This window comes from Oncorhynchus gorbuscha, linkage group LG04 (assembly GCF_021184085.1).
Source record: "Oncorhynchus gorbuscha isolate QuinsamMale2020 ecotype Even-year linkage group LG04, OgorEven_v1.0, whole genome shotgun sequence".
NCBI lineage: Eukaryota > Metazoa > Chordata > Actinopteri > Salmoniformes > Salmonidae > Oncorhynchus > Oncorhynchus gorbuscha.
In genome coordinates this window covers 44,637,788-44,662,775 of record NC_060176.1, presented here as the reverse complement: position 1 = coordinate 44,662,775, position 24,988 = coordinate 44,637,788, and the positions used below count along the sequence as shown (strand labels likewise).

Sequence of the window (24,988 nt, the reverse complement as noted above, 5' to 3'; positions counted from 1 at the left end):
GATCATCCTTGAGATGTTTCTACAACTTGATTGGAGTCCACCTGTGGTCAATTCAATTGATTGTACATGATTTGGAAAGGCACACACCTGTCTATAATAGGTCCAACAGTTGACAGTGCACGTCAGAGCAAAACCCAAGCCATGAGGTTGAAGGAATTGTCCGTTGAGCTAAGAGACAGGATTGTGTCGAGGCACAGATCTGGGGAAGAGTATCAAAAAATGTCTGCAGCATGGAAAGTTCCCAAGAACACAGTGGCCTCCATCCTTCTTCAATAGAAGATGTTTGGAAACACCAAGACTCTTCCTAGAGCTGGCCGCACGGACAAGTGAGCAATCGGGGGAGAAGGGCCTTGGTCAGGGAGAGGAAGGTGAACACGATGGTCACTCTGACAGAGCTGCAGAGTTCCTCTGTGATGGGAAAACCTTCCAGAAGGACAACCAGCTCTGCAGCACTCCACCAATCAGGCCTTTATGGTAGAGTGGCCAGACGGAAGCCACTCCTCAGTAAAAGGCACATGACAACCCGCTTAGAGTTTGCCAAAAGGCACCTAAAGGCCTCTCAGAACATGAGAAACAAGATTCTCTGGTCTGATGAAACAAATATTGAACTCTTTGGCCTGAATTCCAAGTGTCATATCTGGAAGAAACCTGGCACCATCCCTATGGTGAAGCATGGTGGTGGGAGCATCATGCTGTGGGGGATGTTTTTCAGCGGCAGGGACTGGGAGACTAGTCAGGATCGAGGGAAAGATGAACGGAACAAAGTACAGAGAGATCCTTGATGAAAATCTGCTCCAGAGCGCTCAAGACCTCAGACTGGGTAGAAGATTCACCTTCCAACAGGACAACAACCCTAAGCACACAGCCAAGACAACGCAGGAGTGGCTTCGGGACAAGTCTTTGAATGTCCTTGAGTGGCCCAGCCAGAGCCTGGACTTGAACCCGATCGACATCTCTGGAGAGACCTGAAAATAGCTGTGCAGCAACGCTCCCCATCCAACCTAACACGAGCTTGAGAGGATCTGTAGAGAAAAATGTGAGAAAATCCCCAAATATAGGTGTGCAAAACTTATAGCGTGATACTCAAGAAGACTCGAGACTGCAAAAGGTGCTTCAACAAAGTACTGAGTAAAGGGTCTGAATAGTTATAAATTTGCTACAATTTCTTACCTCTTTTTGCTTTGTCATTATGGGGTAGTGTGTAGATTGAAAAGGGGAAAAAACTATTTCATCAATTTTAGAATAAGGTTGTAATGTAACAAAATGTGGAAAAAGGAAATGGCTCTGAATACTTTCCGAATGCACTGAAAATGCTCATAAACAGGTGTCCATACAACATTTTTATGCCAGTAAAGTACAAGTCGGATAAAAAATGTCACGACAGGCCTGATGAAAACAGCAAATGGAAACAGAAAACAACCGTGTTTTTTCACAAGTGCCCAGTTTTTAAAAAAGTTATCAGGATTTTGCCTATCGTATAGGAGTAAATGCATAGACATAGAAACTGTTTGTGAGAATAGGTCTATTGTGGTCTGGATGTACACAAGAGATGTGTTTTCACCATCCCACTATTGACACAAAACACTTGTAGGCAAAGCTATTGATCTAGCTAACTACGCAAGACTATTTCTGAAACCTAGTGGGCTTACCTAGATATTATTTACCTTTATATGTGCCATGTTCAACTGAAGTGAATTACAGTTGCAGAAGCAGGAAAAGTACACGTCAGAAATATACAATGACAACATGCTGGCCTAACTTATAGGTTAAGCCTGGGGTGAATAAAAAAAGCATAGTTCTTAAAACATAGATACATGTGTGTAAGTAAAGAGCCCAATTCTCTTACTTTTGTAGTTCCAATGGATGCTGGTTGCCTGTATCTCTTGAGTGGGTATGTAGTCATCCGTGAATTTCTTTCCTTGCAGTCGATGCCATAGAGTGCTCTTGCCAGTATTTCGGTCTCCGCGGATAACTATTTTCACTTGGAAGAAATAACGAAACAAAGTAAGACTGGCCTGCCTCTAAATATATGCGCAGTAGCCTATATTCTATGATACATATTGCTATGAGCATAACAGGATATGCATCACTTACTGTTGTACTGTACTCCTTTGGCAAAGCGTCTCTGTAAACTCTGGTTCATGGACTGCATGCCAGCAGGGATGCTCTTGTCCTTCGGCTGGCCTGGTTCAGAACCAACTAACTTCTTCAAAGCTGAAAACATCTTGACAGGAAGCTGATCTAACTAACCCCGTCAGAGATGTGCGAAATATAGTATATTTGACTGAACCAAAATGGTGGAAGAGTTTCTAGACTACTGATGTAGATTTAAATGTTAAATCTTATATTGAGCGATGATCTGATCAACACAGGTAGGTCTAAGCTATGAATCCAGAATTTGAAAGTGGTACTGTATTTTCGTACACAGAAGTAGCATTACCCCCCCATCAGGAAGATGCATGGGTAGGTAGGTAAGCTTGCATACTTCAGTATACGACTAAATTTTTCTACTAAGAGGATTCCTCAAGGGCAGACAATAGCTTTATCAGTTGTCCGTTTCTTCTCTCATGTGGTTTTGGGTTACGATCATCTGCAAGAAAGAAACGACATGTGAAATTGAACTAACAGAACTAACAGTGTTTCCCCTATATGCATTTAGCAGTAGTGCAGCATTTAACAGTTTTAGTGGGGGTTCCCCCAATTCTCCCATATTGGGGAATAAGTGATTTGAAAGTCTAGGTTTGAAATAAAATATGTCACAAATTACTATTGAAAAAGTCTTGCTCCAAATTCACATTGGAACACAGACATTTTAAAAGTGCAGGGCTTGTGCAACATGCCATACCTTTTTCGTCTTACAGGAATGATATACATGTGAGGAGAAATCTGAAGTCTACCTATCCATTGATTGTAAATATATCCCCTGTCTGATTCCCAGTTTGTCCACTAGATTGCAGTAGGAGATCAAAGTCTCTTGGCCACTTGAAACCAGTTGCATCTGGTTTGGGTAGTGAGTCACTGCGCCAAAATGGCTGAATGGATTTTCACGCCTGACATCTTAAAACAACCTTAGTAATCAGGGCTTTCACGTTATGGAGTTTGTCTTTTGAAAAAAGTTTGTATTTTTGAAAAATTCAAATGTATTTTCCTATTCTTATGAAAACTGAGCTAGCTAAACCTAGCATGTATACACGGTAATGTAAACGGAGAAGAACATGCATTGCTTTATTATGACTTTCCATGCATACTAAATGTTTGTACTTTCAGTTACTTGAACTACATTGCATGAATATGACCACAGTGATAATGACAGTACTACATCTAAAGAATATCAGTACTCAGGTGGTTTATGCCTACTAGATGAAGATCATTGCCATCATCTTACTCTACATAGACAAAATATGTGTTTATGAGTTGTGAGTCCCCCTACCATCCCTGCCTAGCATGTGCACAATACTACACTTTCTATTTTCAGATCGTCTTTTTTTGGGACTCACCGGGCCCTGTACAGGGCCAATAACAACCTCAGACATATAGACGACACCTTCGTCCATTAACTCTTAAATGTAATATAATGGAACAGAGTCATGATCAAGGGCTAGTGAAAACCAATTCTTGACTATTCAGATTTTAACTGAGCAATAGGGTAACTTACATAACAGTATATATTTTTTTTATATTGTCAGTGTTAACCAAAGGTAACAGTGTAACACTTTTCCTTGGGCATTAGCTGATACATGGTATACTGAACAAAAATATAAACGCAACAATGAACTATTTTACTGAGTTAGAGTTCATATAAGGAAATCAGTCAATTAAAATGAATTCATTAGGACCTAATCTATGGATTTCTAATGACTGGGCAGAAGCGCAGCCATGGCTGGGTCTGGGAGGGTTTTATTTTTTTTATTGCACCTTTATTTAACTAGGCAAGTCAGTTAAGTATAGGCCCACCCACTGGGGAGCCAGGCCCAGCCAATCCGATGTAGTTTTCCCCCACAAAAGAGCTTTATTTCAGATAGAAATACTCCTCCGTTTCATCAGCTGTCCGGGTGACTGGTCCCAGACAGTCCCACAGGTGAAAAAAACAGATGTGGAGGTCCTGGGCTGGCGTGGTTACACGTGGTCTGCGGTTGTGAGTCCGGTTAGATGTACTGACAAATTCTCTAAAACAACGCTGGTGGAGGCGTATGGTAGAAAAATGAACATGAAATTGTCTGGAAACAGCTCTGGTGGCAATTCCTGCAGTCAGCATGCCAATTGCACACTCCCTCAAAGCTTGAGACATCTGTGGCATTGTGTTGTGTGACAAAACTGCACATTTTAGTGGCCTTTTATTGTTCCCAGCACAAGGTACACTTGTGTAACGATCATGCTGTTTAATCATCTTCTTGAAATGCCACACCTGTCAGGTGGATGGATTATCTTGGCAAAGGAGAAATTATCACTAACTGGGACACATTTGTGCACAACAATTCAGAGAAATACGCTTTTGTGCATATGGAACATTTCTTGGATCTTTTACTACAGCTCATGAAACATGGGACCAACACTTTCCATATTGCGTCTATAATTTTTGTCAAGTATAGTAACAGTTAGCTAGCTAGCCGGCAGTCTGGTGTAACGAGGGAACACGTTAGCTACCTAGCTAGTGTGATGTTGATCTAGCTATCTGACATGCCCTCTGGTTATATTACTTTATTAACTAACGTTTGATAGCGAACTGCCTACTTGTTTTGAGATTGCATCTAATAAAGTCAAACTCACCGTTACATACGCTGCCATGACTAATGTATATACTACCTAGCGTATGACGATGTGGCTTGTTAGTTAGCATCACGATAAAGTAGCTTGCTAGCGATAACGTTGACAGTGCTGAGTGGTGTCCTAAAAAATACCCACCGGTAATCAAATGATTCTTCAATGTAGCAAGGGTGACATGGTTATTTCCAAATCCAACTCCTCCTGATGCACGTGAAAGACGCTAACGTTACACACTCTTAGCTAAACAGCTTGCTTCCTGGTGGCATCATAGATACTTTTGAGGAGATGGGAAACTCCATTGGAATCGTATTAACGCCCATTGTGTGATAAGCCCCTGTGCAGTTCCGTGCCGGGATCAATGTGGGCGGAGTCAAACGCGTTTAAACCGAACTCTTCCCGTCTCCTTCAAGTTTTTCCCAAATTGAGTTAAACGTCAACGAATCTTAATCGAATTTAACCTACATGGATAAAACATATAAACCATGGAAGTAAAGGGGACTGTGTAAGGAAGTGCTATTTCTTATGCAAATGACCAGCTTACTGCTATTACATTGCTATAACTGAGACAACGTATTTTCACAGTGAAACATGTTAGGTCCCATACAGGATAGCTTCCACACCCACACACACACATACACACACACTGACTGCCGAGGACACACAGACAAGACATACACCCACACATTGGGAGGAAGAGACACAGCCTTGACTTGCAGACACAAGCACACACACACAATCTCCTTCCTAGCCGAACATTGTGTGACTGAGAACGGCCCAACGGGACCCGGAGGAACGACGGACGGCTCAACAGGACCAATGCAAGAAGACAACACCTCAACTGGGGCCAACCAGAAGACCGGGACTTCCAGACTCAACCCACTTTCTGTACTGTACATAACATGCTTGCAATCTGTTATCGGGGTTTCTTTCTGCTGGTTCCTTGTGAGCCAAATGAATGAGCCCGTATACGTTGTACCAGATATCTTTACTCTGAATAAACTGTCGCTTGTCATACAATTTACCACCTTGTCTGAATCGATCTTTGACCGACTCGCCCTATCTACATATCCCATTATCAACAACTGTCATTATGCATAATGTACGTTGTAATATTCACGTTATACCGGTGTAGTGGTATGTCTTTATATGACCAACTACCGCACAGATGTTATCATAGCGTTAATTAGCACCCATTTGCACGTGAGCTCGCTAATTGTTCACGATGAGGGAATCTTATTTGAATAAATGTGCCTACTTGAGCAATAATCCTAGGTTTACATGTACAGTTATGTAATCGATTTGATCGTTGATTTTTCGGTTTCTTCAATGTATGCGTTGTGTTTGGCTGGCTCTAAATGTGTATCGTTGATGCCATTCCCTTAGTTACACAACGTTAGTGAGTCTACACATAGTGTATATACAATAATGAAATGACCTGGTCCCAATATACATGGCAAGTCAATAAAATTAATTTTATCTCGTCCACACTGCAAACTGAAGTTTAAAAAATAAACGTAAACACATTTACGAAGAAAGCATACACATTGCTTTGAAACTGTCCAAGGAAAGATTTTTGGCATGTGAGTGCATTGATGTGAGAAATGGTGTGTTCACAGTCAAATACATTTTCTGGTCCAGCAACACCAACACATGTTGTGAAAAATACTTGGGCTAATTCAGTTCCAACTGGGTTCAAACCTGTTATGCATGCTGGAGTATTAAAAAGCTGCTGAATTGTACTTTTTCTTTACTTTCACACGCACTGTTGTTCACAGAAACATTGCTTGGATCTTGTTCCCTGGACCTTGGAGGACTTTTGGTGTGGATGATCAGGTTAGATATTCCTTTAAATTGTTCCACTGAACTGTACCATTTGATTGTCTTTCCTTTGTTGAAAATTGTACGTTGTTCACACCGTAGGGCCTACCAAAGCAATGTTTCTCAAACCACCGTGGGGTGTTTGTTTTGATGGTAAGATGCTGGCTATTCAGTTGTTAGTCCTATTTTCTGTTATAACAATATATGAAAATGTGTTATTTCTGTGCTTGCAGCATGCAAAACACACTTGTTATTGCTCATACTTTTTCTTGTTTATTATTCTTGACACTTTGGGACCTATTTCCTACAGTTTTTACACAATTCATACATCAAACTCCTGCAGAGCTGGATGCTGGTGTGACATGCAGTGACTTCTTGGGGAGGGGGGGGGGTGTTATTTATTATAACTATCAAACTTAACAACCTACTCTTAACTTACAGTATGTTCTGTACATTGCAATGGAAGCACAGTGTGATTTCACTGAGGTATGTATAAATTATGAAATTCTCATCACTAATGTTTTTTTGGGATCCCCATCTGATTATTTTTTAAAGCCTAATTTGCTGCATGTTTTCCTATGGTGGTGCTTGGTTCTCCTGCAGAACTTTCCTATGCTGTAACATTATAAAAACGTTTCATTTGCATCCTGAAAATCAAACGCTTTGCTGTAGCCAGACTGACCTGAATATATGTTCATAATGAATGCATGAAAGATCCAAAAAGGCGGTGAAAACTACCTGTATTGTGTTGTCATATGATGAGTGGTATAGTCTTAAACTAATGTTTAAAGATGTACCCCCCAAAAAAATATAATATATATTTCAGGGTGATGTAGATCCCTCCCCCCAAGAAGTCACATCAGCATCCAGCTCTACAGGATCAGGTACTGTATCGGCTCTTAGCTAAAGTAAGGTACATTCTTGTACACACATCCCTAGAGGTTCCCTTACATTACTTAATGACCACAATCTGTTTTCTTTCTAGACGATACTGAAAACAAAATGCACTGGGTACGTAGTCTGTGTGTAATGCCCATAGGCTTGATGCATGGCAAGATATTATAGTTGTGATGACTTGAGTAGTTATATCACTGAAAACCCCTTCAGTAATAGTGGCTTTTGTTTGCATGGTGGTATTGTGAAAGTGGGGTGTAATTTGACTTGCTCACCCAATGAGGCACTATTAATATTTAGTCTTCCTTTTTCTTCAAGGAAGCAGCTGTTCTTCTAAGGAACACCCTAGAGGCAGCAAGGTGGCGCGAACTCCGAACATTTAAAGGCACTGTTTCCCTCCCCCTAGTGTAATTGGGATGGATGGGGAAGACTGCATTACAACCCTTGAAGAACTATGGTTGTATGATGGCCAGGATGAAGAGGAAACTAATATCCTCAAGGAACCATTCATGTTACAGAGAGATTATGAGATGTGGAGGCAGTCGTCAAGAAAATTACTGTCTTTGCCTCTTGAGGAGCAGGAGTGAAGCCATTCTTGAGTGGTCAAACCTTGTTTTTGTCTGCTTTGTTAATTGTGTTATGTTGTTTAGTAAAGATTACGTAGAAGTCACCCATGTCTCTGATCTCTTTCACTGGAGCTGGTGAAACGTAATGTACAAAGCACATTCAGTATGTCTATATGGTATAGTCTGTCTCCATTCGAGGAAAGCAATTAGCATTATAAATCAGGATAGATAGTAACTGGGTGTGTATATGCTCAATGAAATTAGTGATAAAAAAAAATGTTGATAAATGTTACTAGTACATAACATGCATAACAAGTCTGTTCGCTGCAATAATATCAGTAGCTTGTCTCAAATATAGCATGAGGCAAAAAAGTGTTACAACGCAGCTGCTGGTACCACTTCATATATTTCTTACGATCTTCCAAAATGAAATACGTTGGTATTCAACGTGTCTTGCGCAAACGTGTCTTTGCATTCGGTGTGTGACTGTCAAATCTCAGATGGACAAAAGGTTGGCGGGGCCAAACGTTTGTAGACCCGAATTGCACACTGCGGTCAGAAGTACTTGCATTGTGTACGTTGCCCATGTGTCGTCAATGGACCGCGCCGTGCATTCTAGGCCATTTTGAGACAAGGAGCTCCTTCAAGGAATGAATGGCTATCAATTGGATGCTAACTCAAAAACATTTAGCATGAATTACATTAACACAAAGTACAACATTACGAATATTTTCCTAGATGTGAGATTAACTTGTTTTCTGGAATATCGTATAGCTTTGAAATCGTGAGATCCCGTACTTTTGAGGAAAATGGGCAGGTTTCTCGACTCACCATGATTTCAACGGGATTGCATGACGACGTGAACGCGATTGGTCGACAGTGCCTGGCGGAGCTTCATACGTTGCTCCAGGCATTTCTGCTGTGATTCCTATCTACTCCTTTTCTAATAACTCTAGTGGTACTTGTTGAATCAAGCTACACGTAGTTAGAATATTTTCTGGCAGTTGCTATGGGTGAATATTGTACAAGGGGAAAATAGCTAGCTACTTTACTACACTTCATATGCTTTTGATGGATTTCTTGTGACCACGGAACTTGAGCTATATTAAAGGGATAGTTAACCCAAAATACACTTACATACTGGTGTCCTTACCGTGTATGCAGTCTATGTACAATATATTACACAAAGCCATGCTTTGGGTTAGTTTCCTTGGCACAGTTTCCAAATGCTAATGTTTTAGCAAGTGGGGCACAAATCTCATTGAAATCATGGTACCGATATTAGCAATTTTCGCGCATCATGTTCATATCTATAAGTGACTTTGTTGAGCTTCACAGTGAATTCTAGATATTTTCGGATGATGTGTACATGGTGCGCGAAAATGGCAAATATTTGTACCATGACTTGAATGGGATTTGTGCCATAAATGCTAAAATATTAGCATGGAAACAGTGCCATGAAAATAAAACCAAAGCATGGATTGCTGTCATCTTGTCTATAGACAGGTTGCCTGACAATGTCACGAAAATGATGCACAAGCATCGCAGGGGTAGAAGGGCATGGGTTATGAACAGTTAGATAGCTAGCAACAATGACTGACGGGGAAATGGTAAGTGGCTTGTTTCAGCTAGTTGTACCTTGTTCTTGATACCTTGTCTTGAGGTGTTTTGACTTATACCAGGTCTATAGGCAGTTTCCCACATTTGTTAGACAAAAGCAACGTCGCAAAAACAAACATTGCAACACGTGTAATGGAAATGGCAGCTATAAGAGAAATGTCCTAAAGATAGACATTTTTATCTAGAAAAAAAATTGTTCGACAGGGGTGTCTTTTTCCTAATCAATGATTGCTGAATAATGATTATGTTAATTGCTGCATATTGCCTTTATATTTTTGGTCAGTGTAGGTAAATTAAATATTCTATAAGAATCCATGGCTACATATTTAAGTTAAAAAAAAGTGTAGCATCTGCAGTAAAAACATGTTTCACACATTTGATCTAACTATGACAAGCCATTCATGTCCATAGCAGTGATTATATCTAAATGTAGAGCACGTGAATGTAGCAAAAACGTCAGTTCGGCTTGAGTTCAGTCAATCAGCTGTTCCAGCCAAACATTGCTCTCCTGAAAGCGCCCCCAGCGGCAGCGTCATTCTCTTGCATGTTCGGGGAGAAATGGCTGCACAAGAGCCATCACCACCATCTTCACTGGAAGGCAACAAACCAGGATTCCCTAAGAAAATTTTGTCGAACAACCTCGAAGAAAAACACATGTGCAATTCTTGTTTGAAAATATTGAGAAGGCCTCTACAAGCCCAATGTGGTCATCGTTTTTGTTCATTCTGTTTCAACAAAATTGTTAGGTGAGTGTCGTGCTCAGACTGGGTGATGTTGCTCTACAAACGCTAACATTAGCTAGCTCGTTAGACTTGCCCATAGCATTCATCAACACACAGTCAGTGTATGTCAACACGTTGCGAGGCTTGCCAGGTGTTTGTAAACTCAGTTAATATGATCAAGTATTGATCTAGGTACTGTCACCCTGTTGTATCCCCACAATGACCTTGTTCAAACACATCAATGGTTCTGCAAGTGCAAGCTAACTACTCAGTGGACGAGGATGGATAGCATTGTTAAGAATTGTTCATGTTAACAGTCCGTAGGCAATCAGTGATTGGTTAGTTATAAGGTTAGCTCTTGCAACTGGGTGTTAATTGAGATTAGCGAACAGTTAGCTAGCTAAATTAACCGTATATGTATGTAATAGACTAGATAAATGGCTGTGCTACATATTTTATGTCTTTCAAGTTCTGGACCACATAAATGCAGTGCTTGCATCAAAGAGGACTTGTTTGAGGACCCCACATCTATTCTTAAAGAAGGCGGTGTAAGTACTTGTGTAGTTGATTCAGATATTTGCACAGACTACTGTACATAGCTAATAGAATTTCAAAGATTACCAGAGACTAAGTAGATTGTAACAGTGGCTATAGTCGTGCATTAATTTTGCAGTCTGTTAAACAGTATTTTTCCTAGACTAGACACTTAATTACATACTGTAACCCAGTGGTACTAGACAGATTGGATCTCCGTCTGGCAGTATAACATACACCTACCTCAGTGGAGGCCATTATTATGAGACATCCTCCCCCCAGGAGCCTCCACTGACCTAAATTGCGAGTTATTTACTGACCCGTGCTATGCTTGTTTGGCAACACTTTTCCCACAGCCGAGCCTATATCCGTAATCAGTAGACGGTTCAGATTAGGAACTCGTTGTTTGCATTGCCCAAAAATAATTAAATCCAATGGTTAGATGCCACCACCCCTCTCCTCCCTAATCAAAACTGAACATGAATGTCAATGTTTGCACGTACACGCTCCATTCTACTTCTTGTCTGCTTCCTGCCTTGCGAGGCTGATTAGATGGGACAAACAGGTGTGAAACGACAGGTGTCTGCTCAAAACTGTGGCACAACATTTGACAAGTTCGTTTTGTATGGCCTGGTGCCCCTGTTGAGTGGAGATTTCACGTAAGGACCAATGGAATCGTCTAAAATGTGCAAACTCCGCCTACCTGGACAGAGTATGTGAGCGGAGCGTAAAGGCAGCAGCACTCCCTTCACGAGCTCAGGGCATGCCCGGCCCAGCATGCATTTGTAGTCTACTTGTTTGCTGTTATAGCCCCTTGCTTTATCTACTGTCATGGAGTTCGCAAAATATTTTCATAAAGAAACTGATAAAACACACAGGTGCTATATCAAGGTGATATCAAGGCTATAAAATGAGGACCAAGAGCAAGAGAGGGCGTGCAGTGATGTTGTGTCCACAACCAAATTATTTTGGAATGTGAAAAGACACGTATCCCAAAAGCATGAAGGTGTACCTACTATGTGCACATGCTAAAAGAAAGGAACAAATCAAATCAAAGTTTATTTGTCACATGCGCCGAATACAACAGGTGTAGTGAAATGTGAAACCTTACAGTGAAATGCTTACTTACAGGCGCTAACCAATGGTGCAAAAAGGTATTAGGTGAACAATAGGTAGGTAAAGAAGTAAAACAACAGCAAAAAGACAGGCTATATACAGTAGCGAGATTACATACAGACACCGGTTAGTCAGGCTGATTGAGGTAGTATGTACATGTAGACAAGGTTAAAATGACCATATATGATGAACAGAGAGTAGCAGTAGCGTAAAAGAGGGGTTGGCGGGTGGTGTGTGGGACACAATGCAGTTGGGTAAATAACGTGTGTCATTGTAGAAAAGTATTTATAGATTTAAAAAAAACATTTATATATATATATATATATATATAAATCTCTGCCCAGCCTGGCAAGAGTGGCCAAACTGGTGTTTAGCATCCTCAGTGGCTTTGCAAGTGTGGAGAGGATATTCTCAGCTGGCCTGCTCTCCAGGCACCATCGCATGAGCCTGAAGCCACAGACTTGCCAAACTCGTGTTTCTAAAAATGAAGTCAAAGGCACTAATAAATAATTTTTAGTTAAATTTGTATTTAATTTTAAGTAAGTCATAACCTAAATGCGCCAGACGATAATGATTTAATACGACAATGTTAAAATGCTGAGGGCTTTATGTACATACCAGCCAATTGTGTCGCACTCGAAAATGCTTGACAATGTATTTCGTTTTAGGCTATAGCTTTGAAGTAATTATATAGCCTAAATAATTAATTTTCGTTCCTTCTTAGGCTCCCCTGTCTGGCTCCTGGCCTATTTAGTGTTTTTATATGCTGTTTAAAATGACATGTAGCCTATTTGAAATGATGTGCGCTTCTTACATGAATCTTTTCTTGTTTATTCAAATACTTTTCATTCAGGTCCATATGGTTTGGTTTCAATACTTCAAAACCATTTGGTAGGTAGTCACAAAAATAGATGGGTGTTGGTTAAATTGTCATTTTAATGAATGGAGCGAATTTGGAGCTGCAGTTTTTTTTCCCTGCGAGAGCAGAACGGTTTTTAGCGGCGCTGTTGGAAAGGACATGCTCCATGAATGATGAGTAGGATTGCTCAACTCAGCTCATAGGCTAATCCCCCGGGGCACCGAGACATGTTAAACGAACTCGTTCATGGAATCCATATTTGGTTGTTATTTGGAAGGGTGGGTGGTAGCATCTAACAATTGGGTTTAATTATTTATTGGGCACTACTCAGCGACCCAAAGAACAACTTCCGAATCAGAACCTACTACGGATATATCAAATCAAATTGATTTATACAGCCCTTCTTACATCAGCTGATATCTCAATGTGCTGTACAGAAACTCAGCCTAAAACCCCAAACAGCAAGCAATGCAGGTGTAGAAGCACAGTGGCTAGGAAAAATTCCCTAGAAAGGCCAAAACCTAGGAAGAAACTTAGAGAGGAACCAGGCTATGAGGGGTGGCTAGTCCTCTTCTGGCTGTGCCGGGTGGAGATTATAACAGAACATGGCCAAGATGTTCAAATGTTCATAAATGACCAGCATGGTCAAATAATAATCACAGTAGTTGTCGAGGGTGCAGCAAGTCAGCACCTCAGGAGGAAATATCAGTTGGCTTGTCATAACCGGATATAGGCTCGGACATGGGGGATGTGTTGCCAAACAACAATAAGCTCAGGTTGGCAAATATCTCAGAAGTTTATAAGACTAAATTGGGCTATGCATACTGGTTTGGTGTTCTCATTTACTCAGAAAACATGTATGTGTTGAATTTTTGTGCTTTAATAATACAAAAGTCTTACCTTCCTTTTCCCTCCAGGCTTTTCCTGACAATGCAGCGCGGAGAGAAGTGGAAGCATTGGCAGCTGTTTGTCCAAATGAAGGATGCACTTGGACGGGCAATATCAAAGAATATGAGGCATGGGATTGTTTTGTATTTCTTTATACCAAATAATGTACATGTTTAAAAACGTGTTCAACGTTGTAGGTTTTAAATATGCTGCCCCACTTTCAATTTAACGTCAAATTTGATGCAATCAATAAACACTTTTCCATCCATAGTTGTGAGTGATGTCATACCAAAAGAATAATGACAGCTGTGATGGAAACAGGAAGTTTTGGTACAATTTTATAAATGCTGACAGATAATTTGTTCTTTCGACATGGTGGGATCTTTTTGTATCGGTAAAGCAAATTATGTAAGAAGTGGTGGTGGAAATGCCTTTATGTGAAAATATTGATATAATAACCATCAAATCGAAGTAAACTTGGAGTCACGCGATGACATGGTGTTTGGTTCTCCCTTGGGCTGTGGCGGTCATGACATTTTGTCAGCCGGTGATTGTCATGCAAATAACTGCCGGTCTCACGGTAATTGACCGTTAATAAACATAAACACATTTAGTATCTCCTGCCTTCCACACACAGCCTACAAGCCACATATGCAGGCCTTTGGAACATCTATGTTTGATGGAATCACACTATGGGTGGGAAAAGTAGTGTATTTTCTTTGTGCGGATTTTAGAATATTTACATAAATCTGTCGCCGATTGGATGGAACCTAGCTATTGTCATTTGTATTTTTTGCAACTCTTAAATAGCACTGATCATTTAAAAAAATCCTGTTTCAATTACAGATGAACAAGTATAGAAAAAATTGCTAAGTCTACTACATGAATGTTCTTAACAGATTACTAAACCTACAGTGTATTCATTTGTTTTGAAGTGTTGTTGTCGTGTGTTTTCCAGGTGAACCACGAGGGAAAGTGTGACTTCATGATCATTCTCTGTCCCTCCTGTAAAGAACTCATGAGAACCAATGAGCTGGAGCGTCACAACGAACGAGAATGTCCTGAGAGGACTTTAAACTGCAAATACTGCAAAGAACCTTTCCATTTCAAGAACATCAAGGTAAATCACCATACTTGTCTGCATTTTGTTTCATAATCGAAATCAGATGTAGAACATGTACTGTTTTGTTATTGGGTGTAGCCTATATGAAAATACATAAACAGTTTTGTTTTCTAGGCTCATGATGAGATCTGTCCAAAGTACCCTATGATTTGTGAAGGTTGCGCAAAGAAAAAGATTCCCAGAGAAAAGGCAAGGATGGACACATTGTTTACTGATTGATTAACCAATTTAAAATGTTGTTACAGTGCAATCGGAAAGTTTTCAGACCCCTTGACCTTTTCCACATTTTGTTACGTAACAGCCATATACTAAAAATGATTAAATAAACTATTTTCTTCATCAATCTACACACAATACACCATAATGACAAAGAAAAAACAGGTTTAGACATTTTTGCAAATCTATTAAAAAAAATAGAAATACCTTATTTACATACAGTGGGGCAAACAAAGTATTTAGTCAGCCACCAATTGTGCAAGTTCTCCCACTTAAAAAAATGAGAGAGGCCTGTAAATTTTCATCATAGGTACACTTCAACTATGACAGACAAAATGAGAAAAAAATCCAGAAAATCACATTGTAGTATTTTTAATGAATTTATTTGCAAATTATGGTGGAAAATAAGTATTTGGTCAATAACAAAAGTTTATCTCAATACTTTGTTATATACCCTTTGTTGGCAATGACAGAGGTCAAACGTTTTCTGTAAGTCTTCACCAGGTTTTCACACACTGTTGCTGGTTTTGTGGCCCATGCAGATCTCCTCTAGAGCAGTGATGTTGTGGGGCTGTTGCTGGGCAACACAGACTTTCAACTCCCTCCAAAGATTTTCTATGGGGTTGAGATCTGGAGACTGGCTAGGGCACTCCATGACCTTGAAATGCCAGTCCTTCATTGCCCGGGCGGTGTGTTTGGGATCATTGTCATGCTGAAAGACCCAGCCATGTTTCATCTTCAATGCCCTTGCTGATGGAAGGAGGTTTTCACTCAAAATCTCACTATACATGGCCCCATTCATTCTTTCCTTTACACGGATCAGTCGTCCTGGTCCCTTTGCAGAAAAACAGCCCCAAAGCATGATGTTTCCACCCCCATGCTTCACAGTAGGTATGGTATTCTTTGGATGCATTCTTTGTCCTCCAAACACGACGAGTTGAGTTTTTACCAAAAAGTTTCATCTGACCATATGACATTCTTCCAATCTTCTTCTCGATCATCCAAATGCTCTCTAGCAAACTTCAGACGGGCCAGGACATGTACTGGCTTAAGCAGGGGGACACGTCTGGCACTGCAGGATTTGAGTCCCTGGGGGAGTAGTGTATTACTGATGGTAGGCTTTGTTACTTTGGTCCCAGCTCTCTGCAGGTCATTCACTAGGTGTGGTTCTGGGATTTTTGCTCACCATTCTTGTGATCATTTTGACCCCACGGGGTGAGATCTTGCGTGGAGCTCCAGATCGAGGGAGATTATCAGTGGTCTTGTATGTCTTCCATTTCCTAATAATTGCTCCCACAATTGATTTCTTCAAACCAAGCTGCTTACCTATTGCAGTTTCAGTCTTCCCAGCCCGCTGCAGGTCTACAATTTTGTTTCTGGTGTCCTTTGACAGCTTTTTGGCATTGGCCATAGCGGAGTTTGTAGTGTGACTGTTTGAGGTTGTGGACAGGTGTCTTTTATACTGATAACAAGTTCAAACAGGTGCCACTAATACATTTACATTACATTTAAGTCATTTAGCAGACGCTCTTATCCAGAGCGACTTACAAATTGGTGTAACAGGTGGAGGACAGAGGAGCCTCTTAAAGAAGAAGTTACAGGTCTGTGAGAGCCAGAAATCCTGCTTGTTTGTAGGTGACCAAATACTTATTTTCCACCATAACTTGCAAATAAATTCATTAAAAATCGTACAATGTGATTTTCTGGATTTTTTCTCTCATTTTGTCTGTCATAGTTGAAGTGTACCTATGATGAACATTACAGGCCTCTCTCATCTTTTTAAGTGGGAGAACTTGCACAATTGGTGGCTGACTAAATACTTTTTTGCCCCACTATTCAGACCCTTTGCAGTGAGACCTGAAATTGAGCTCCAGTGCATCCTGTTTTCATTGATCATCCTTGAGATGTTTCTACAAATTGATTGGAGTCCACCTGTGATAAATTCAATTAATTGGACATGATTTGGAAAGTCACACATCTGTCTATATAAGGTCCCACAGTTGACAGTGCATGTCAGAGCAAAAGCCAAGCCATGAAATCGAAGGAATTGTCCGTAGAGTGCCGAGACAGGAATGTGCCGAGGCACAGATCTGGGGAAGGGTACCAAAAAATGTCTGCAGCATTGAAGGTCCCCAAGAACACAGTGGCCTCCATCATTCTTAAATGGAAGAAGTTTGGAACCACCAAGAACCCGATGGTCACTCTGACAGAGGGGCAACCATCTCTGCAGCACTCCACCAATCAGGCTTTTATGGTAGAGTTGCCAGACGGACGCCACTTCTCAGTTCAAGGCACATGACAGCCCGCTTGGAGTTTGCCAGGAGGCACCTAAAGACTCTCAGACCATGAGAATCAAGATTCTCTAGTCTGAATCCAAGATTGAACCTAACAGCTTGAGAAGATCTGCAGAGAAGAATGAGAGAAACCCCCCCAAATACAGGTGTACTAAGCTTGTAGAGTCATACCCAAAAAGATTCCAGGCTGTAATCGCGACCAAAGGTGCTTCAACAAAGTACTGAGTAAAGGGTATAAATACTTATGTAAATGTTATATTTAATTTATTTTTTCAAAATTTGCTAACATTTCCAAAAACCTGTTTTTGCATTGTCATTATGGGATATTATGTGTAGATTGATGAGGAAATAAACTAAATGAAGCCATTTTAGACTAAGGCTGTAACGTATCAAAATGTTGAAAAAGTCCAGGGGTCTGAATACTTATGAAAGGTAATGAATATTTTTGCTGTAAAAGTGCTTGGATGTTGCTTGATATAAGTTTGTTCTCTCCCTGCAGTATGTGGACCACATCAAGTTCTGCAGTAAATTCAGAGCACCTTGCAGATTTCACGTCGTTGGCTGTGATATGTCTGTAAGTGGACTTTATTTTATCATTACTATATGGATGCCACCATTAAGTTTACTGGGTGAAATTGGAGTGGATTTCTTAAGATTACCAGTTTTTGTGAATGTGTTGGCCTTAACCCTACTGTGTATGTGTGTGTGTTTGTATGCAACAACTTTTCCCAAGGTGGAAAAGGAGAAGACCCATGACCATGAGCGTGCATGTTCCTACGAACACTTAAATCTACTCTTGCATTTCATCATGGGCATCAAGGTGAGCCTGGAGAGCTTGCAGCCCCAGAGCCTGGAGCTCACAGGTCACAAGATCCACGAGCTGCACCAGGCCTTGAGAGAGCTGGAGCTGAAGCTGGGACAGCTGACTCTGGGTGGGGGTGCCCCCGTGCAGGGAGCCTGTGCCCCTACCCTGGCCCTCCCTGCCCTGGCCACCTCCTTTACCCCCCTGCCCAGTGCGGTGGGCGCCGCCCTGGAGCTGCAGCTCCACAGTGAGAAGACCAAGGTGGCAGAGCTGAGCCGGCGGTGCCAGGAACTGGAGCTGAAAGTGGGCACCTTCGAGAACATTGTCTGTGTCCTCAACCGAGAGATGGAGCGCTCCTCCACCACCATTGAGGCCTACAACCGCCAGCATCGCCTGGACCAGGACAAGGTTGAGATCCTCAATAACAAGGTAAGGAGGAAGACGTCCCCACTCTGCTTCTATCGACACCAGTCAACTTGCCTCTCTTGTGGCCTGGCTGGTCTAGTGCTAATGCCGCAGCCATTGGCACACATGTCTAAGGCTGGTTCAGAACACGGGTCTGTAGTGACGCCTTAGACCGCTGCACCACTCGGGAGGCCCCAGAATATATTTTTTAAGACCATAGCTAGGTTTCTATCCAATTGCCAACATATTTTTATGCAAATATTCTAAAAACTGCACCAGAGATGAGTTTCTATCAAATTGACTTGTTGCTGATGAAAGGCTGTGCGTGATGACGTAGTTCACATATTTAACCACATCGTTAAATGGGTTTCCAGTGCATTTTTCACATATACAGTGTGGGTATAGCCTACATAATGAGAGTATTATGGGCAAAAGAGCAAGATTATTTTTATTTGACAAGCGGCAGCCAAGCATCGATAATCATGTCACCAGAAGAAGACCTTTGATATTTATTGTAAGGAGTGTTATTGCTCATCACCTTGCACTTTGACACCCTGGGAAGTTCATCATAACTTATTTTATCTGTAGCCTTCGTAGTGGGAAGACCACGCAACACGTCATCGCGTGACTCCCAAGTTGACTTCAAAATGGTTTTGTATAAATATTTGCGCATTAAAAAACGTTCCCACTGTCATTTTGCCTAATTTTGCCAACACAAAAAAAATCTGACTTTGCCTAGTGTGTTTGGTTGACATTTGTAAAGTTCACTGACAAATGAAATGAACTGTTTCCATCAGGCCTGTCATGAAATGTTTCATCCGCCATGGACTTCACTCGCATAAAAAGGTTGGATGGAAACCTGGTTAATTCCTGTCTTTTGTTGCTGCAGGTGCGTCAGCTGGAGAGAACTGTGGGCCTGAGAGACCTGTCCATTGTGGAGATGGAGGGGAATATTCGGGAAATGTCTGCAGCTACGTTTGATGGTATCTTTGTCTGGAAAATCTCAGATTTCACAAAGAAAAGACAGGATGCTGTTGCTGGCAGAGCCCCAGCTATGTTCTCCCCAGGTAATGTGTTTTTTAATTTTATCTACCACTTTTATCATTCAAACATCAAAGTCAACCACTCACAATGTCCAATCATGCATTCTGTATTACTGTATTTTACAATTGTTCATTCATGTTTGAAAAATGGTCTGGTTCTGACAAGGCTTCCTTCCTAATCATATTTATTCATTTTGTAGCATTTTTCACCAGCAAATATGGCTACAAGATGTGCCTACGGATTTATCTGAATGGGGACGGGACGGGACGGGCCAGTCACTTGTCTCTGTTCTTCGTGGTGATGAGGGGACACAGTGACGCCCTCCTCAAGTGGCCCTTCAACCAGAAGGTAAAACTCACTCCTATAACATGTGTTATATATCCTACCTGCAATAAATACTGTACGTTAAACACTCATTACCCTTTTGAACAATGTTTCACTCATGATATCTTGAATGCGTTGCTGCGTGTACCTTTTTTTTGTTTGGTGTGTGTGATCCTGTGAGAAGCAGCATGTTAATGTCAGTGTTCTATCTACTGTACCTGTATCATAATGACTGGAATGACAAAGGTCATTGTGTATTTCAAGGGCAGTAACATCACTAGTAGCTGTCTGCCCTTCTGCTAAGTCTATTCTTGGTATTTGTCTTGCATGGTAAATGTAGGTAGATCAATGTTTATTTTGTACATTTTAGTCAGTTCCTTGCTACTTGTGTATATTTGTAAAAACAAAATAAATAGTTGTTCATCACAAAGCATGAATGTTGTCGTTGAGGCTCGATGTACAGGTGGCGTAGCCTAGATGTTGCGATCTGCCAATCCTCTTGTGTTCAGGTGACCCTGATGCTGCTGGATCAGAATAACCGAGAGCACATCATCGATGCCTTCCGTCCCGACATCTCCTCCTCCTCCTTCCAGAGGCCCGTCAGTGACATGAACATCGCCAGCGGCTGCCCACTCTTCTGCCCTCTTCCCAAACTGGACACCAAAAACTCCTACATACGAGATGATACTATATTCATCAAGGCTATTGTTGACCTCACTGGCCTCTAGGTAAAAAGTGTGCCCACTACCCAGGCTCTCTCCCTTGGTTACTTATGTAATCCACTTGTAGGGGTTTGCCATGCCATCCAGGGACCTTGCTGTGCTGTTTTATGTCTCAAATGGCACCCTATTCCCTATGTCGTGCACTACTTTTGACCAGAGCATTATGGGCCCTTGTCCAACGTAGTACACTACATGGGGAATCGGGTGCCATTTGGAACACGTCCGAGATCTTCGGTTAGTATGTGGTTTCTTGGCTGGTTGAAGAGTACACCAGTCACAGCACAGTGTTGTGCTAGCCATCATTTAGCTTGACGCCATTGTTACCAAGTAACCAATATCACAATCACATTTTGCAATGTAGTTCTTGTTAAATTGAAAATAGAAAGTGTTGTTCGAGATTTCCCTTCAGTTAGTGGGATAGCCATTTGCTGTTATTGTATTGATACTACTATGCTACTGCTAACGCTTGCACCATGGACCTCTGGCACTTTACATTTACATTTAAGTCATTTAGCAGACGCAGCTTTGTAGGATGAAAACAGAAACAGAGCAATGGTCGTGTCATTCTGCTAGCGCTAGGCGCTTGTGTAACTGCATTTGATGCTAGATATTTGGTAACCCACTCATTTCGAGCAACTTTTGCATAGACAGACGTGGAGTTCCAGCAACTACAATTGATGCCCATTATCTTACCTTTTTAAATGGTCAGCTTGGCACATACTTTGCAGTGCATTTAAGAGTAGGAATTTGAAGTCATCTGACATTTGTGTCAAGCGTTGTGTGCCTCTAATCTCAAGTCCTGTGTTTGTAGTGGTGGCAATTTCTTGAATTCCATGAATTCCAGGTGCAGTATTTGGATTTTGAATCAATGTTGTCTGCGCACCTTTTCTTTTCTCTTTTTGAGCTGAGTTGCTATATTCGTTTGCATGTTGGATCTGTGGAAGATACACTGTAGTTTGCAACAGGGTAGTTCACTAAACCTGAATCGCAGCGACCGAGAAGTTGTCAACAGCCTGGTGTTATAGCTTGACGCGAGAATGACTTTTATTGTGAAGAGATCAAGGATTGTTTACAAATCACTAAACAGGGTCTTAGAAATCTAATGATATTCAAGGGTAAATGTTTATTTGTATTAGTGTTTTCTTCACAGCTTTGAGCTGTTCATTGATTCCAGATCAAATCTGTGACCTAGCTTTTACTATAAGAAGTGCCTGCATCCGTCATAAGTTCATTCTGATCAATGAGCCATTGAACTGTTGATGTGCTCTCCTGTGAAATTGATGGATCCAAAAACGTTTAATTTGTGTGAAAAAGAGCACTTCTCTATCCTTATAAAAACCCTTTTACTGTGGTGTATTTTGGTATGTTCATATGTCCGGTGAAATAATTGTTTGATTTTACTACACCACACAGGCCTAAATATTGCACACTGATGAATTAATGTCATTATACCTGGGAGATGGTGTATTTGGGATCCTTCAGTTGAATAGGGGAGTCTTAGATAACTAACAATTGGCTTTACATCTAAACGCAAATGAACCCAGGATGTTTTCAAGCCAGTCTCGACACATTGAAACCTCTCTGTGCATGAGGTGTTTCAATAAAGATACACATAATATTAAGTATTGGTTTACTTTAAAGACCAACATTTTATTTGTAATTATTCTTAATATATGATGAGTGTTCTATTGCTAATTTACGTCACATACGCAAATCGGCAAATGCTGTTATATTACAGGTTTTGCTATTGATGTATGCAGAGAGTGAAATATAGTTACATATACTCTCCTCTGTATTTTTCTGCACAATGAAGAAAAAAATTGTAAATGTCACTCTATATGCCAGCATTTTGGATTCGAGATCAAATGTTTCCTATGAGACGACAGTACAGAATGTCACCTTTTTATTTGAAGGTATATTCATCCCTATCTGTTTTACCATTTAGAAATGAAAGAACTTTATGTATCTAGTCTCCATTCAGTTCCTATTGGGCAAAACATAATTTGAAACGCAACAAAAACAAACTGTAAATGCATCCAACAAGATTGTAGAGTCACAAGCTTGATGTCGTCATTTCGTGCAAGGAATATGGGACCAAATGTAAAACTTTTGACTACTTTAATACACTATATGTGGATTTGTCCAAATACTTAGGAATTAATAGGGGGACTAAATACATAAGGTACTTTCATTTCTAAACAGTAAAACAGATATGTATAAAAAGTACCCCCCCAAAAAGTGACATTCTATGGTGTCCCCTCGTGAAACATTTGATCTCAAATCCAAAATGCTGGGGTATAGGGCAACATTTGCACATTTTTGCTTCACTGTCCAAATAAATACGGAGGGGAGTTTATCTATAGAATATATATATATATGTGAGAGATTTTATTTATTGATAACATATTATACTGTATGTTGAGATGGTTTAAAAGCATGTCTGGGCTCATTTGAATTGATGTAGGCAAATCAGGAATATAAATATCAGTGGGAACCTTTCTTGATTTCCTCAACATTATGAGGGTGAAGACATGTTCAATTGCAGTTTACACGCCTTCAGTAATCAGTCTGAGAAATTGTCTGTGGTATTGTTTGTACATGCATAAATAATATACTATTTACTTTATCTAGCCAGTAGACATGGTTGTCATCTCCTATTATGCAGACTGCATTTAGCATGTACAGTTGTGTTAATTATAACATATACATGCTGCTAGAATATATACAATTATACTCATACTAGTCTACGCTGAAGCATATTACATCCATATCTTTGCATTTATGTGCCAACTATTGCTAATTGATATGGTATCTATTTTTGTATGTCTTGCAAAAGTAACTTTGTGTTGTAACATTAATTTGATCGTCTTAAGGCTGTGGTTAATAACGTTTTCAGTTCTCTCCCCCTCCATAGACTTTCAGCAGTGCCATCTGATGATCATACTGATCTGCACATGATCTGAGGTAATTACCTTAGAAATACAATCACTAGAACAGGCCTGCAGGAACCTCAGACCATGGCATGTTCGCTGGTAAATTCATGGGTACACTCCAAATGGCAAACCTTGTATTCTATTTCTACGGGGACAATACTCACCACTCCTTTTTTTCTGTCCATCCAAATGTGTTGAATGCTCTGTTGCTCGTTTCATCTTGATCAATTTGTTGCTTTAGCAAGTTTTTGCATGAGTTCTTGCCTGTTAAGGGAAAACATCAAACGTACTGTATCGTCATAGGAAATACCCTCTATGGTTACATTGCAAAACGTTGTTCGTTAGATGCTGTTATTCTTTAGTCATATATAAAAACGTGTTTCTCTACCTGGACTACTTTTTGTTATTGTCCTTTTTCCTTGTTTTTCATTTCTTGATATTTCCCAATATTTCCAAACTACTGACTGAAGGTCGAATCAAAGATAATTAGAACTATACACATGTTTTAAAATGTGATAGTCAGTTGGTTTCCAGAACTCATTTCACCACATGGGGGCACACTATACTAGCGGTTGAAAAAGTAATGGTAAGGAAAATAACAATTGTGTTACATCAGAGACCTGACAAGTGTTATTGAGAAGAAAACGGAAAGAAATAGGATTGTAAATTGATAAATCAATCTGATTCTATTCCTATAAAATGGCATTGCCAAATGATAGAATATGGATCTTATAATAAACTTTCTGGCTAATTTAACAGATGAAAATACAGGGGTACTAGAAAGTTTTCCTTTTATATGATCTGTTTGCCCCTTATATGACACTCTCTGCTCTACCCTCCTGACCCCCTCTTCTCTCATGTCACACTCACACATAGTCCTTAAAGACATGTAGCATGGTGCTGTAGAGCGGTCACCCTCTGTGCTGATGTTTTTTCCCAGAGCTCAGTTTTACCTCAGAGACCCTGTGGTTTAGGTCTATGTGGTGTGTCTCCCCATCTTCCTGACAAAACTATGTCTGTGAGAGTGTCTGATCTCTGTTGGATAGTAGAGGTTCTGTCAAAGCCTCTTTCTTTTCATGTTCCACAAACAATGGCCCCCTTGTATAGAGAGCCCATCCAAGATGGCACCAGATTATTCTACATCTGCTGCTGTATGTACATCATTGGCTCCTTATTGCCCAGAACAGCTAACAGTGGTTCTCATTGAATGTCTCCCAACATCTGATAAAGATTTACCTTAGTAGTCCTGATAGAGGTATAGTCTACAATTCAAGATATGCAGCTGTAACCTGACATTTGGACTAGCAAGAAGATATAAATGTCATTCATGTATTAAGGGGGTTT

General features: G+C 40.5%; 2 protein-coding genes across 6 annotated transcripts in view; one reads left to right on the top strand and one right to left on the bottom strand.

Annotated features, from left to right (window-relative positions):
• Positions 1 to 5,105, bottom strand: part of rabl6b (RAB, member RAS oncogene family-like 6b) — a 28,090-nt gene extending 22,985 nt beyond the window's left edge. For 2 of the 4 annotated variants that reach the window (XM_046346893.1, XM_046346895.1), the window contains exons 1-3: positions 4,903 to 5,104; positions 2,095 to 2,590; positions 1,847 to 1,981 (exon numbers count right to left, since the gene is read on the bottom strand). In XM_046346893.1, the coding sequence (XP_046202849.1) occupies positions 1,847 to 1,981; positions 2,095 to 2,224 (265 nt within the window). In that variant the 5' untranslated portion in view covers positions 2,225 to 2,590; positions 4,903 to 5,104. Of the gene's footprint in view, positions 1 to 1,664; positions 1,686 to 1,846; positions 1,982 to 2,094; positions 2,591 to 4,902 lie in introns of all 4 variants that reach the window. The other 2 variants (XM_046346892.1, XM_046346894.1) reach the window with 2 other exon arrangements.
• Positions 5,106 to 10,183: 5,078 nt separating this feature from the next.
• LOC124034131 (TNF receptor-associated factor 2-like) lies at positions 10,184 to 24,037 on the top strand. Of its 2 annotated transcripts, none has more exons than XM_046346891.1 (10): positions 10,184 to 10,408; positions 10,854 to 10,932; positions 13,811 to 13,909; positions 14,740 to 14,901; positions 15,019 to 15,093; positions 17,914 to 17,988; positions 18,235 to 18,645; positions 19,511 to 19,688; positions 19,865 to 20,013; positions 20,499 to 24,037. In XM_046346891.1, exons 1-10 carry the CDS (start codon positions 10,221 to 10,223, stop codon positions 20,715 to 20,717), a joined length of 1,635 nt encoding a protein of 544 aa, XP_046202847.1. In that variant the 5' UTR covers positions 10,184 to 10,220; the 3' UTR covers positions 20,718 to 24,037. The 2 variants fall into 2 exon arrangements, with proteins under 2 accessions (XP_046202847.1, XP_046202846.1); XM_046346890.1 differs by having other exon boundaries at positions 10,193 to 10,408; positions 18,148 to 18,645.
• Positions 24,038 to 24,988: the final 951 nt, after the last annotated feature.

Excerpts from the sequence above, each read along its gene's own strand:
- LOC124034131 (XM_046346890.1), top strand. The coding sequence starts at position 10,221 with ATGGCTGCACAAGAGCCATCACCACCATCTTCACTGGAAGGCAACAAA. Across the intron at positions 10,933-13,810 it reads CTATTCTTAAAGAAGGCGGT|GCTTTTCCTGACAATGCAGC; the intron begins GTAAGTACTTGT and ends TTTTCCCTCCAG. Across the intron at positions 13,910-14,739 it reads GCAATATCAAAGAATATGAG|GTGAACCACGAGGGAAAGTG; the intron begins GCATGGGATTGT and ends TGTGTTTTCCAG.